General features: G+C 40.0%; 2 protein-coding genes across 10 annotated transcripts in view; both read right to left on the minus strand.

Moving 5' to 3' along the window:
- Positions 1 to 2708, minus strand: part of LOC119863007 (BTB/POZ domain-containing protein KCTD5) — a 59922-nt gene extending 57214 nt beyond the window's left edge. The window contains exon 1 of the mRNA XM_038420670.2: positions 2215 to 2708. Within this exon, the coding sequence (XP_038276598.1) occupies positions 2215 to 2457 (243 nt within the window). The 5' untranslated portion in view covers positions 2458 to 2708. The remainder of the gene's footprint in view (positions 1 to 2214) is intronic.
- Positions 2709 to 2970: 262 nt separating this feature from the next.
- PDPK1 (3-phosphoinositide dependent protein kinase 1) overlaps positions 2971 to 14745 on the minus strand; it is an 88520-nt gene continuing 76745 nt past the window's right edge. For all 9 annotated transcript variants that reach the window (XM_038420677.2, XM_038420678.2, XM_043494180.1 and 6 more), the window contains 4 exons: positions 13914 to 14128; positions 13069 to 13126; positions 9561 to 9713; positions 2971 to 8960 (listed from right to left, as the gene is read on the minus strand). In XM_038420677.2, coding sequence (XP_038276605.1) covers positions 8853 to 8960; positions 9561 to 9713; positions 13069 to 13126; positions 13914 to 14128 — 534 coding nt within the window. In that variant the 3' untranslated portion in view covers positions 2971 to 8852. The remainder of the gene's footprint in view (positions 8961 to 9560; positions 9714 to 13068; positions 13127 to 13913; positions 14129 to 14745) is intronic.

Consider the following 14745-nt stretch of genomic DNA (forward strand, 5'->3'; position numbering starts at 1 on the left):
TGTGCTCTTACATAATAGTTTGATTAGCAGCACCCTGTTATCTTGTCATGAACTACACACAAATTACTAATTTGCAACATTTCAGGCAAAGAAACGGTTTAAACATCACAACAACAGATTCATAAGTATACTCTCCACTCTATCAAAGTAGTTAATGAAAATACTGAACAGCGTAGACCCAAGAGAAACATATATCCCCCAGTTTGACAGAAAGCCATTGATATCTACTCTTTGGAAACAGCCTTTGAACCAGTTATGCACCTATCTTATAATATTTCCATCTAAATTTAAAGTTCCGTAATTTGTTTATGAGACTGTCATATGGGACAGGGTCAAATGCCTTACTAAAGACTGTATATGTCCTATTTATTGCTTCCTCTCTATCCACTAGGTCAGTTAACTTATCAAAGAAGAAAATAAGTTTGGTTTGACATTATTTGTTCTTGATAAATCCATGTTGGCTACTACTCATCTCCTTATTATCTTTTAGGTTACGATAAACTGATTGTCCCAGTATCTTTCTGGGTATCAAAGTTAAGCTGACGTGTCTATAATTGCCCAGCTCTGATTTTCCCCCTTTTTGAAGTTAGCTACGTTTGCCATTCTCCGGCCCCATGGTACCTCACCCTTCCTCCATTAGCTCCCAAAGACAATTGCTAAAAGTTCAGAGATTGCTTTGGCTAGTTTCTTAAGTACTCAAAGGTGAATTTCATCTGGCTCTGTCAAGTTACATACATTTAAATATTCTTTAAACATCTAAAGATTCTTTAAACTTGTTCTTTCCCTATTTTGATCTGAGATCCTTCCCACATTGTTAAGTATCTGGTCACAATCAAGATTTTCAGTGAAGACGGAAACCACAAAAAAAAAAAAAAAAAAAAAGCACTGAGCAACTCAGCATTCTGGGTGTCATTCATTATTTCCTCTCCTTCCCCATTAAGTAAATGGATCTACGTTTTCCTTTTTCTCCTAATATATTTATACAACCTCTTCTTGCCTTTTTTTCCCCTTACTCATTCAGTGCCTTAGCCTTTTGGATTTTGCCTCCAATACGCTTTTCTTTTGTATTTAATGTACTCTTTTGTACAGCAATGGCATAGCTCAGTTTCAGAATTGACAAATTGTAAACTATGGGGGACACGACAATGCAAAATTGACCTGACAGAATTTAAATAAAATATCTATGCACCATGACAAATAAAAGCGACCTAGAAATTCACACAAACACAGACCTTGTGCTCCTTTTAAGAGATTTATAGGGCACTTCAAATGGTCATGCATGTGATACAAGAACCAAACACCAATTAACTATATGGGTAGTCTGTAGGAATTGGCCTGTTCCAATCCCCAGGATCAACTTGATCAACTGAACAGCTTCATAACAGTATATTCATATTACATAATCTTAAAGGACTCCTCTGATTATGGTACTGCAAACACCCCTAAATGTTCTATTACCATTTTTAAGACTAACAAAGAAAAGGAGAAAAAAAGAAAATAAATGTATATCTGTTCCCAAGAAATGAAACTTCACACTTCCTTCTAACCTATACGGGATTCTCTTCAATTTAAAGTATTATACAGCAAAGAAAAAAAAAAAAAAGGAGTTTTGTCCCCCATTGTTAATTTACTCTTATGATACTAAAGGCTCGATTGGTAAATTACAAAGCAAAATTAACACAGAGCTTCTCTGAATACAACTAGTAAATACCACTAAAAAGCCTGGCATGTTTCTAAGTTGGCAGGGTTATCCCCAGCCCTGCCTACCCCTTCTGGCCCACACCCCCTAGACACCTTTACCTCAGGATTTCCCGTGTTCAAAGTCTGCTGTTTCTCCTTATAGGATTTTAATTGGGGTAGTGAGATCGTGAGAACAGAGATGGGTCAGTGTGCTAGAACAGGGAAGCGTGTGAATGTCTTGGGAGAAAAAGGGGGCATGTGGAACCATTCACTCACCTGACTGGACTCCAGGGCAAGCTTGGATCTTAGGTGCCTCTCTCGCCCTGGACCCAAGATATGGCGATAGTGGTAAAAAGAAAAGTGGGGCCGGATTCCCCCGCAGCACAAGCAGGTCCCAGCCTCGCTTTGGCTAGTCTAGCGAGGGGCCCCGGCCTAACCCTACCCGAATGCAGCTGGAAGCAGAGCCCATGCAGCGAGGAGAGAGGGACCCGCGCGGGTTGGCCCAGATCACGGGGTTCCCTCCGTCGGTCTCACCTTGTCCGAGTCCAGATCGGGGTCGGCTTGGCAGAGGCGGAAGAGGAAGGACTTGGGGTCCCTGCAGAGCGTCTGCCGGGTGGTGAGGAAGCAGGTGCCCCCCACGTTCAGCCGGACCCATTTACCTAGGACCGCACTAGGGGAGGCCCCCGAGCTACAGCGGCGGCAGAGCCCGCCTGTCCCCGCTAGGCCAAGGACGCCCATGGAGGGAACCGGGAACTCGCAGTGATTCTCCGCCGCCATCCTCACTCCAGCGCCGGAAAGGTCCAACCCGGACGTCGGTCCCCGACCCCCTCCCGCGCGCACCCTCCTAGCGGAAGTATCCGTTCGTAATACCGACTCCCCAGGCCCTTCTCTGCCGGAAGCGGTCCGGCAGATACCAACCCCCTTGCCCTGCCTTTGGGGGACCCGTAACTCCGCAACTGGACGTGCACGGCCTGGAGACTCACCGTTCCCACGCCCCTCTCCCCGCGAGCACCGAGCCCGGCCGGGCGACGCAGGCGGCTGCCCCCTGGCATCCACGCCACACACCCCCTCCCCCCGAGACAGGAAGTGTCCGCTCGGATCTCTTCTCCCGTGGCAGAAGGGGCGTTCCCCCGTCTCTTACACTGACGTGATATCCGCCGGAAGTACCCGCCGCGGGCGCGTTTGTCCCGCACGCGCCGCGGCCCCTCAACCGAGGGCGGCAGGTAGCAGCCCTCCGGCTGCCGCACTCCCCGTGCCGAGCGGCGCAGAAAAAGAGGCGGGAGCCTAGGGCCTAGGACCCTACATGCTTTTATTACAAGACTATCGAGCATAAGTGAAAATTCATCATCCAGTCACTAGCTACATCTACAGCACAGAGAGCTGTCGGGCGGAGAACAAAACAGTCATTAAATTATGAGACATGATTAAATCATCGACCAATAGAAAATTTATATAATAAAGCCAGAGAAAGGTGTAAAATATAGTTTACAATAATTATTCACATTCAAGGCTGTACATCAATACATACAACACCATGGCCCCGAACATGAATTCAATCCAAATAATTCATATATTAGAATTTAAATAACACAGACTGAACTAGAGGCCAATGCGCACCAGCAAATAACCTTAGAAGAATAAAAATACAAAAATGTTTATCCTAATATCACCACATTATTTGCTTCTGTTTTTGTTTGCTTCTTTATTTTTTGCTTTTCCTGTACATCACAGTTACAGCTACAAACCAGGTAGAGGATATTACACACATCATAAGCGACTGCCACCCTGAAAGACAGCTAACATCTATCAAAATTGATTATAGTTCCTTGTTTGTTTGTTTTTTGTTAGATAGAGCAGTTGTGAGTTCTGCCACAATTTAGGAGGAGACTGCCATATTCAATCAAACTCAGTACATAAGCTTTTCAAACAGCAACTATCCCCATTCACGGTCATTCAGATGGACTGGATTTGCATGCTTCATTCAGTTTAAGAAATGGTTTTCCATTTCTAAATTGTTCACTGTTTATAGCTGTGTTTCTTCCAAGACAGTGCAAACACATTATGGGGAAATGCAGTTTACCAATTTGATTATAAAATTTCCCATTTTAGCTGAAAATACACTGCTCTAGGTCAAAGAGAATTACTTACCTGCAAGATGACTGAAGGAAGTATCTATAGACAGACATTTTCTGGGCCATGAGTCATTGCAGAAGTGATTCATAGTTTAATTAGTAAAATATTGGCCCAAAGACAACATGGTTGAAGTATTCACCAAATGCTTCAAGTAGTATAAATACCATACCCATTTGTACACAAATCAGTTCTTTTTAAAACACTAGGTCGAGGAAGAAAGAGTTGTGTGCAGCATCCCCAAAGCCCAGCTTTAGTAAATCATGTACCTCCTTTCTGCAGCTAAGACATTATTAATGAATATCTTATTCCCACAGGAAACTACCAAGACTAACAAAGAATCTCAGCATAGATAGGAAGAATTACAGCTATATGGTCCAGTTGGAATACTCCGCTCCCAGTCAGGATCTGGGGGGTGAAAGAACTTCATTATTTAAGCTACTGCCTTCTTTATGGACTCGTTTTTGAGCCAACAGGACCTATATCTCCAAAATATTTATATGGTCCTTCACAAAGACACTCCTCGGTCCAGCATAAATAGTGAAAAGTTGGAAGTGGGATGAATATAATATTGCCCATCCAGCCACAGTTCACAGCATTTGCATCATGTAATATTCCCCCACTTCACACATACATACAAACACACGTGCACACACATTTTCAGTGTTTGTTGTCTAGGTTGCAGGAGACATACATCTATTGTCTATATTATTTTAAAATTGGGAAAATTTATCACTGATAATTAAACTTGGATTTCCAAAGTCAACCTAACAAATGATTTCTCTTCAGTTTGTGAGGGCTAAGTCCACAGGATCCTTTGAAAATGCCCAATACAGAAGGCGTCAGTGTCCAACATACCGTCCCTCATATATCGCATCACAAAAGCTGAAGCATGGATATAATACTTTTTACCCATCCCTCAGGAAGTTTTCTGGGGCTGTATCTAGCACAATTGCTAGACAGTTCAACAGCATTATGGGACAATAGCAATGCTGCATAGTTCTGAAGATGCCTTAGACACTCCAACTTCGATAGTACAGCACCTCTTAAGACTGTTGTGCTACGCTGCTCGTGATAGACAATAGATTCTCTAAAGCTGAAAAACAATGCTTATGTGAGCTATAACTTAATTGTCCTTAAAATAAACCCTGCTCAGAAGAGGGCTTAGGACATTGAGGCAAATGGTGATAAAGCAAACTCTCAGCCTAGCCCAGGAATCTTGAACACGTCCTGATATTTTTTAAGCTGTATAGGAGACAAGACTGGGTCAATGGCCCCAGGGGACAGGAAGGTGGGTTAAGTATCCCTTCTAGCACTAATCCCACTACCTTTTCCTCAACAAGATTTCATTCAATGGAAAGCAGGCCCATCACCAGAGTTGAGTATCCTTCTGGGAGTCTGATCTCAAACTAAATGTCTCCTAATCTGAAACACAGCCACACTGATTCACAATCTTTCTGGAAATCTTGGTAATTGTAGCTGGGAAAGGGAAGTGAATGAATCAGGCTCTGTACTCCTTTTCCCAAATATCTTCAAGAACAAAGAGGCTGCTTGTGGCCAGCTACACGCTCCCCTCTGGAAATCATATGATTACAATATGGAAACTTCTAAATGACCTGCTCTCAGCCCTAGAGCAGGCCATTTAGCACTTCTCTAGTACTCTTCTCCAGGCATTCTCATGAACGACTGAGCATGCTCCTGCACAAGGCACTCAACTGCTTTGTCCATAAGGACATCCCTACACAGAGATATTCCTATCCAATGCAGGAATCACTCCACCATAGTACAGAGCACTGACATGTCCCTAAAAAGGCTGCAAACATGTGGACTCTACCCATTCCACATGAGAGCCTTTGCCTTATCCTCCCATAGTCTGACTCTTCCACTACTATACCCCTATCCCTAGGAAAGGGACTCCGGGAAGCCTCTCCCAGAATAGTTTTGGTCCCCTATTATAAGTGGAACAGGAAGGAGCAGCCTTTTCTAGCCTATTCTCCTCTTCACTGGAGGGAAAACATAGGGGTGAGAAGTAGTTTCACTTGACTTGCCCTCCTCCAATAAAGCAGAGATGAAGGATGGCAAGCCTCTGGCTCAGCTTTTGCCCCCTTCCACAGCAAAAAGGGTCCATTCCTCAGGGAAGGTTTGTGAATTACATTTTGGACTGAGTCCAAGTAATCTGAGAGGAAAAAAAGTAGAATAAAAAAACATTTTTTGGAAGCTGATTGTTATTTGTGAGGTTTCGCCTACTATAGACATTACTGCTCAATATTGTAACTTGTTCTAGATAGAGAATAATAGCTTAAAGTACTCAACTTTTTTCATGGGACATAACCCTACCTGCCGTGTATGGCTTAATAACGAGGAACATGAATATGCAGAGGAGAGGGAGCTTAGTGCAGGAGTCCGCCTGGAGAAGTTTCTAATTGCAATACTGTCATTTTTAAAAGAGCAAAGTACCCCACAATGCAAACACCCAACTTTTCAGGCTCTCACATTTACTATCTACACAACAATGACTACAATCATTCTTGCTTTCTTTCTCAAGAGACACTACTTTCACCCAAAGTTGGTGTATGCAGGATCAGATGTTATAGGGACTGTTTTTAAAAAAGCAGTGGGCAGAAAGGAGAAGATATTTCTGAATGACAAGAGGGGGTTGCTAAACTATTTAATGTTACAGAAAATGTATTTAGAGAAAGAACAGGATCATGTAATCTGCTGAAATGAATAGGTTTATTGATGCTACTCTAGCCTCTGTTCAAATTAGTGGAGTCATTGCTAGACCCCATAACAAGCCACCACTTTGCAAAACTGTGTATTATGCTTGGAGATGCTGCACTTAAAGTAACAGCAGTAAATATGTTTGAGCTGCTGTACAGCTCCACTACGACCAGGCTCTTCTACAGAAGGCAAGAATAGTACCTGCCTATAGCAGAGTGGTATGGACTTGTAATCCAGAACCTGCTGCACTGCCTCAGAGTTGACATACAGGTGAAGTGGATAGCTTTGGTACTAACAGGTATCCATTGCCACAAACTAAAAAAACCCAAACACAATAGCAGGTTATCTTAGCTGTGATGTTGGCTATGGAGTTAATATAGTTGCAGGAGTCCTGTGTTACTCCAAGTACTTAGTGCCAAGTGGTTTGCCTTTGGAGTAGGGGTGAAGTCACTTTCAGACTAGCATCTGATTTTAACAGGAGGAATATCCTCTACTTTTCCCTTTATGCCACGAGCCTATTAGGCACTGTACCCCCTCATCCTTCCCAACAAAATGACCATGCATGTTAGTGATTTTGTTATAGAGTGTGGATTTGGTGTGGATTCTTTACTACAGAATCTAACTGCACACTGGTACTTCTTCAAAATGAATTAGGAGGAGTAGCAGCAACTTCATCAGACTCTCCTTTACGGATCTGAAAATACTGTCATATTGAACTGTTACACAACAGGCTTCTTTAGGCACATATGGAAAATCTAGCACTGCTTGGTTACTTCTGGGGGAAGAAGTACTTTGTACAGAAACAATTCAAGGGCAAAAGGAGCAAAGATGAGATATTTCTGAAAATGGATGAGTGAATAGGTGTGGTATTTATACTGCTTTAAACATGAGGGAGGAATGTCTTTGTCCAGGCACGGGCATGCTCTTTCCAGGGGATCTGGTTACCCAGAAGCACAGATATATGGAAAACACTATTAGAGAAGTTACTTTTAACATGTACAAAGCAAAGTCTTTGCTGTGTCACAGGAAATGTTTGACCACAACAATTTAAATTTGAAAAGGATGAAGCAGACCGATATGAAACAAACATTTATAGATATGACTAAAGTACCATACATTTTCTTCTTTGTATCAAACATTTTCATTTGAACTTTCAACTATTCAGATTAGTGTATAAGCTTATTATATTTAAATCATTTAAAATATTTTCAGAATTGCTAAAAGGTCTGCAAGTTGTTTGGCCAATGACCAGGACAAGAATATTTGTACATCTCATTATACAAAGAGACAAATCAAGTCATCAATTGTACATCAAAGTTTTCATTCTTCCTTCTCTACCCAAGTAAATAGGTTGGCCCCGCTAAAATGCACAATACATGCATACCCTGGAAAGAAAGCTACTTGCCCTCATCTCCTGAAAAGCTGAAGAGTCTAATTACTACTTCAATAGTAACATTTTATACTAACTGGTTAATTTAAATTTAGTTAGTATTAATTAAAAGCATGCTGGTAATTTATTGTCCCTTGATTAAACTTGTAAATGCATCAAATTAAAATTCCATGTTTAAAACTTTATGAACTTCAAAAGCCAAAATTTCTATTTTAGAAAATTTTCAGTGCCACGTTCAGCATTTTACTTTCTTACAACCTTTATCATCAGCGTCTGACTGCCAGACACATACATCTGATTTACTCACATAATTATAATAAGTACCATGGAAATCCTGCAACCAGAACTATATATTAGGAATTATGCAAGAGTGCAACTGACCAGACTGCAAATGCCAGATACCAGTTAGAAAAAAGAAAAAAAAAAAAAAAAAAAAAAGGAGGGGGGGGAAATAAAGTAAAGAGAGGAGGTGCTGGTTACACCTCAGCAGAAGCATTTAAAAGCTCCCTGATGAAATACAGTTTAATGATAATCTGAGAGTCACAGAAATAATCCCAGCCCCATAAAGTGCAGGACCGGTACATGATCTGGGGTGTGTGCGTGTAGATCAGTTTTAACTGATCTTAAGTGAAGCTGGTAATGCAAGGTCTATCCATTAGTTTGCAGCAGAAATAGAGCTGAAGTGCACAAAAGCAAGATCCTCACTTCAACGATATGCATGTGGAAGCCTCAACAGAAGCACAAAGAGCAAGCAAAGCGACCCTGAATTCCATTTATGTTTGTTGTTTTTTAAAAAAAAAAAAACAAAATATTTCAGACATATGCTTCCCCTTGAGATGGATAATAGGTGGGTTGGGAAGATTCCTCTGATCGGCTGCACCTGGAGTTCTAGCAGCAAGTAGGGAGACTGGGACATTTTGGATGAGCTTTACTATTTAGCAGCATTCTGATGGTATCTGTGCCGCCAAACTTCATGTATCTTTTTGCACCATTTATGAGCATTCCCACTTGGGTCCATCAGGTAATATGTCCTGTTAGGCTACAAGTAAATAATAGTTTAATGACACTTTCAAGAACAGATAAAAAGATAAGAATCAGAAAAAAGCCCAATAAATATTCTACTGGTAGCAAGAAAACTAATTCAGAATTAAATGATTAAAAATCTGTTCAGGAACCTATTAATTAATATCAATTGTAGTAATAGAGCAATGTACATTATTATTGGATAACTGTACAGTTGGTAAATGACATTTCCATTTAAGATATGTAGACTGATTAACTGATACAGTAAGTCATTGGCACAATTTCAGTCAGCTGCAATATGCAAGAGTGCTTTGACTCTATTTTGAAGAGACGAAGATGAAAATCAAACTCTTGAAGCATTTCTTTCTATACCACACAATCCATTTAAAGTTTGTATTTCTTTGTATAAAAAAAAATTCAATCTTCTCTTCGTAAAAATACACTAATATCAGCAGCCTAGCATTCATGAATAACTGTTAAAATCTTTGTAGTACACAGGCAATGAAAACATTTCTATCAACAAAAAGTTTAACAAATTATTGGAAATGAATTTGAAAGAAAATTGATTAAAATTATATTAAGACTTTTGGGAAAAACCCTAAAGATAGTCACTTACTGTATGAACAAAAAAGGTCTTAAAATTCTTGGCTTCTGGTCGCAGCTCTAGTGACCATGGAATTTCTCCTTTCAGAACTTTGTTGACAGGATCCACATAATAGAGATGGGGCCCTTCAGTGAGCAATAACTGGCGCCGACGAGCAAACAATCCCTGACAAGGAGAACAGTAGCAGCAACACAGTGTATCAAGGCAAAGGAAGAACTGAATATTACTATTAGATCTATTCTCTCAGAGCTCTGTGTGTTGTTTTTCTCACTCCCCCCCGCCTGAAAACCCTCTTAAAGCATGTGCTTAAGTCACAGTGATGTCAGTGGAATTCAGCACTTATATGCTTTCCTGAATCACAGCCTTAATAAAGAGCAGGGAACAACTGCCTTCAGTATTTATCTATCTTATCAGGAAGCTGTCAAATCCTTGTAGGTGTACTGGCAGGCAGCACAATCACTATATAATGTATACATTCTAGTATTTGTGCTGACTAATAAAACTAATATTTTTATTATAGATGGATAAAGTAATATGGGATGCTTATTCTCTCAGGGCATCGTTATGGAAACAGAGTTAATATAGGTTGACTAATTTCACAGTTGGGCTTCTAGTAAGTTTCTGAATTTACTACAGTTTCAAAATGTTAGAACATAAGAATGGCCATACAGGGTCAAACTAATGATCCATCTAGCCAAATATTCTGTCTGTGACAGTGGTCAGTGCCAGTTGCTTTGGGCAGTTGAAAGTTTAGGGACATGTGGAGCATGGGGCTGCACCCCTGACCATCTTGGCCAATAGCTGTTGGACCTGTTCTCCACAAATTTATCTAATTCTCTTTTGAACAAATTTATACTTTTGGGCTTCACAACCTCCCCTGGCAAAGAGTTCCACCAGTTGACTGTGTGTTGTGTGAAGAAGCACTTCCTTATGTTTCTTTTAAACCTGCTGCCTATTAATTTTATCAGGTGACCCCTAGTCATGGTGTTAGGTGATCACCCTAGCCCACATGCTTGCCGACTCTCTCAAAGAATTCTAACAGATTGGTGAGGCATGATTTCCCTTTACCAAAGCCCTGTTGACTCTTCCCCAACATATTGTGTTCATGTGTGTGAGATAGTTCTGTTTTTTTTTTTTTTTACTATAGTTTCAACTAATTTGCCTGATACTGAAGTTAGGCCTGTATTTGCCAGGCTTGCCTTTGGAGCCTTTTATAAAAAACTCAGTGTTACATTACTTACCCTTGTTTGGTTTGTGTGGGTTTTTTTTTTTTTTTTTTAAATATTACACACACACCCTTTTTAAACTAACATATTTGGAAGGTAATACTGACAAGACACTTAAATGTTTCTTTGTGGGACTGAGACCAAGTCCTGTACAATGAATATAAAATGTTTTAAAATAAGTTAAAAATGACTAGACTAAAACATCACTAACTTTTCATGTAAAGTTTGCCCCTTCCTCACCTGTTCCCCTTCTTGTCCACTCTCTCCGCTTTGTCTTTGCCTACATCATATGTAACTTGCATGGTAAGTAATCTGGGCAGGGACTGAGTCTCTCTGTGAAGCTCACATAGAACTGTATAAACAATTTCTGCTTCTTGACTATATTCTTGAATGCGTCTCAGTGCATCTCTGCTGTAGTGTCAATATAACCAGCATTTTAAATAGTTAACCTTGTGACACTGTACTTGTATTCTTCATAGTGATATTAGGATATGATTATGACATAAAATACATCATAATTATGCAAAATAAGTCATGTCATTGGAAAGATTATGATTTACTGAATAAGATCATCATCATTTGTATGCATGTACCATTTTTGTATCTGAAGTTAAGAATATTGACTATGTATCTGTATTACAAATGTGTTTACATTTGGGGAATGCGCACTAGATGAGATGGTTTCATTCTGAAAAGCTGGGTGGTGAAGGTCATTATAGAAAACAATAGGCCTTAAAAAAAAAAAAAGCTTATCTCCCACCTGGGGGGCTTCCTGAGGATGCTGCAGACAGCCTCCGAGTCTTGGCTGCTGACACACTACAGGGACATGTGACCAGGTCACTTGGTGCTGGACTCCATCTTGGAATATCAGTATTTTTTCCAATGACTGGCATGGGAACCAAACACTGAAACAAAGGGTTCCCCCCACATGGAAAAGCTATATAAGGCACGGGAGTGACATCTTGGTTCTTCACTGACTCCCCACCCAAAGAGGCTCCTGGAAACACCTGAGGAACAAAGACTGAACTGAGGAAAGCGCTGGATCCAGGCTAAAGGGATTTTTAGCTTGTGAATGGAACACGTGGGGATTCCAAGCTGCAATCCAAGCCTAGCTTGCCCCTTAAGAATCTGCAGCCTGCTAGTATCACCTAGGGTGAGAATTTGCTATTCATATCCAATCTGTGTAGTATATTAAGCTTAGTTTGTGTGTTTTGTTTATTTGCTTTGAGTAGATAGGAAGTTCCCTAGCTGGAGCCTTCCCATGCAGGGCTGATCACAGCATCTGCATATAACTGCAGCTGGGTGTGTCCCTACCTGTATGTGTGCTGGTGAAAATGCAGGCTGGTCACAGCAGTACAGTGTAAAGGGAACCCAGGCTGGTGGGTTGGGGGGGCTCAGTGGTACCTCAGTTCCAGGTAGCACCCTAGGTGGGGGTGGGGGAGCCCATCAGAAACCTCATCTATCAAAATTCCAAGAGGACTTTAAAAATAAAACTGCTGGTTACATAAACATTGTAGCAGAGCAACATCCTTTTCAGAGATTTTTGCTCCCTGCACAGAAACGAGCAGCCATAACAATGGACTTCTGAAGAGAAAATGCAGAGTGACATGCAAACAGATAATGACTGGGGTGAAGACGCTGCATTTGTAGGCAGCAGACCATGACAACTAAAGGCCAGTTAAGTGACAACAGCCTTATATTTAAAATATTTAAAATTGATTTTAATGCCACCTCTGCTGCCCTCTACAGAGTAGCCATAAGTTGGAAGGAGGATAGAGGGAAGGAAAGTGGAGTTGCTCTTAGAATGAGAGACTGTTTCATCCTACCTCAGAAGGATTAAATACTACATTTAGGACAATAACGGCCTGTATTCTAGTTTCAGACATTAGCAGCCCAACGACACACACAGCAAACATCCATATCAAGAACAACTGAAAACCGAGCATCATGCTGGACTAATCAGATTGATCAAAGAGGAGAGAAGACATCTCCATTCACAGCTGATTACAAATTGGAAGCACCATCAGCTAATCTGACTGCAGCTTTCGTCCAACTAAGAGTGTACCATAACTTTTGTTTTAAAAAAGGAAGGATATCAAATTTGTGAAAAGCTGTTTGCTAGGAAATGTTCTGACATCTTTTACAAAAAGGAAAGATAGATTTGAGACAGAGCTAACAAACCCATATAAATCAGGGAACTCCAAAGACAGGTTCCTTAGCAATACAGCTCTCAGAGGTGCAATTGCAAGAACAATGACATTTTACATCGTGTTAGATAGGATAATGAGACTTACCTTTCTTTTATCTACTGGACCCATTTTTAGTATTAAGTTGTTTTCTACAAACTGGTGCCTAACAAGAAAAAAAAAGAATTATTGTCATTACAGAAGCACCCCTCCCCCAGTAACCACAACTACCCTTGTTATTTTCTTTTTCTTTCAAATCTATCTGAGATATATCTCAAGATCCATTGTCTTGGAATCTTTAAAAAGTTCCCATCTCTCTCTATAGGTCTTCCCATCTCTGTTCCATGAGCCATGGCTATAACTTTAATTATTAGATGAATTTCAACCTCTTCTTTCCTACCCCAAAACTATTTGCTAGATATCAGTAGGTTATAATTTATTTGCAACTTAATTCCTGCTGTGACAAGACTGATGGATTGCACCTAACCGTTATTGATGGAATAATCTGAAGACAGTGGGGTTATGGAGGTGTAACTTATCTTAATTTGGCTTGAAGAGCTTCTATTATTGGTGCCCATATATGAGAAGCAAAGAATCATACTGTTTTTCAGACCCCAGATTGATTTTACAGAAGTAGCAGATTAAAAAAAAGCCTCTCTTTATTGGTTAGCTGAGTTCATTTGATATGGAGTCCAAGAGAAAAATACAACCCCACTGCCAGTATATATGACACACATCATTTTTCAGATCATCATTGCACATTATTCTTAAAGTGGTACTAGCAAAAATCTTGAGTCAAGAAAAGCATAATTACTAATGAAATCATTAACTGTTCAGCTACTAAGATTCTGATAAAGATGAATATGAACCAAAGCAAGAATGGATGGTTTACTGTTTTGTAGATTCCTTATTACAGCACAAAAATCACAGATCAATCACTTTAAACATCTTACCATGGATTTCCACCAGCCTGTTTTGCCAGTAGTAGCTTCTTCTCATCTTCAGAAAACTGCAAGTCCAACTCAAAGGAATTATTGTCAAGATCGTGAATGTACTGTTCTATGTTCCCTGATGTTTGTGGGTGACTTGTCTCTGGGGCAGTCAGTGAATGGGAGGATGCCGAACCAGAAACTTGCATGCAACCAAATTGACTCAGGAGATTGTCATACTAAAGAAGGAAAAATTATTAAAACAAATTTTAGTCACTTATTTTAAATAAAAAGCTATATTCTACATTTTTATATAAAACACTGAAAAGCTGCTTTTAACTCTAAAGTTTTACTGCTGATTTGCTACAATGACATGCTCTAAAAAAATAACCAATAAATTACTTGGTTTGTAACAGCGAACATCACTGTCACAAAAGTTGAGTTATAGATATCAGTATGTTAAGCAAAAGCTATAAAACAAATCAGGTAATTTATTACTTGCCTACACACGACAGAAAGCCAGTCATGTTTCGACGTCACACATTGTTTTTCCCACTGCTAGCTTTTATGGTTGTGTTCTGTTTGTCACAATCTAATACTAATAATAATATTTATCTCTTGTATAGATTTTCATCCACAGATCTCAAAGTACTTTACAAAGGAGAATAAATATGAAGTCATCCACTTCAATTTTGATTTGTCTCCAGAAATGATACTTACATAATCTCTAAAACTATTCCATATCCAAACACATCTTATTAGGAATTTTCATTTGCCAGTTTCATTTTACTACTCCTAGTTATTTGGTCTTATTATTTGTTAAGCAGCATGCACCATAAGAGATGAGCTAAGAACA

This window comes from Dermochelys coriacea, chromosome 10 (genome assembly GCF_009764565.3).
Source record: "Dermochelys coriacea isolate rDerCor1 chromosome 10, rDerCor1.pri.v4, whole genome shotgun sequence".
Taxonomy (NCBI): domain Eukaryota; kingdom Metazoa; phylum Chordata; order Testudines; family Dermochelyidae; genus Dermochelys; species Dermochelys coriacea.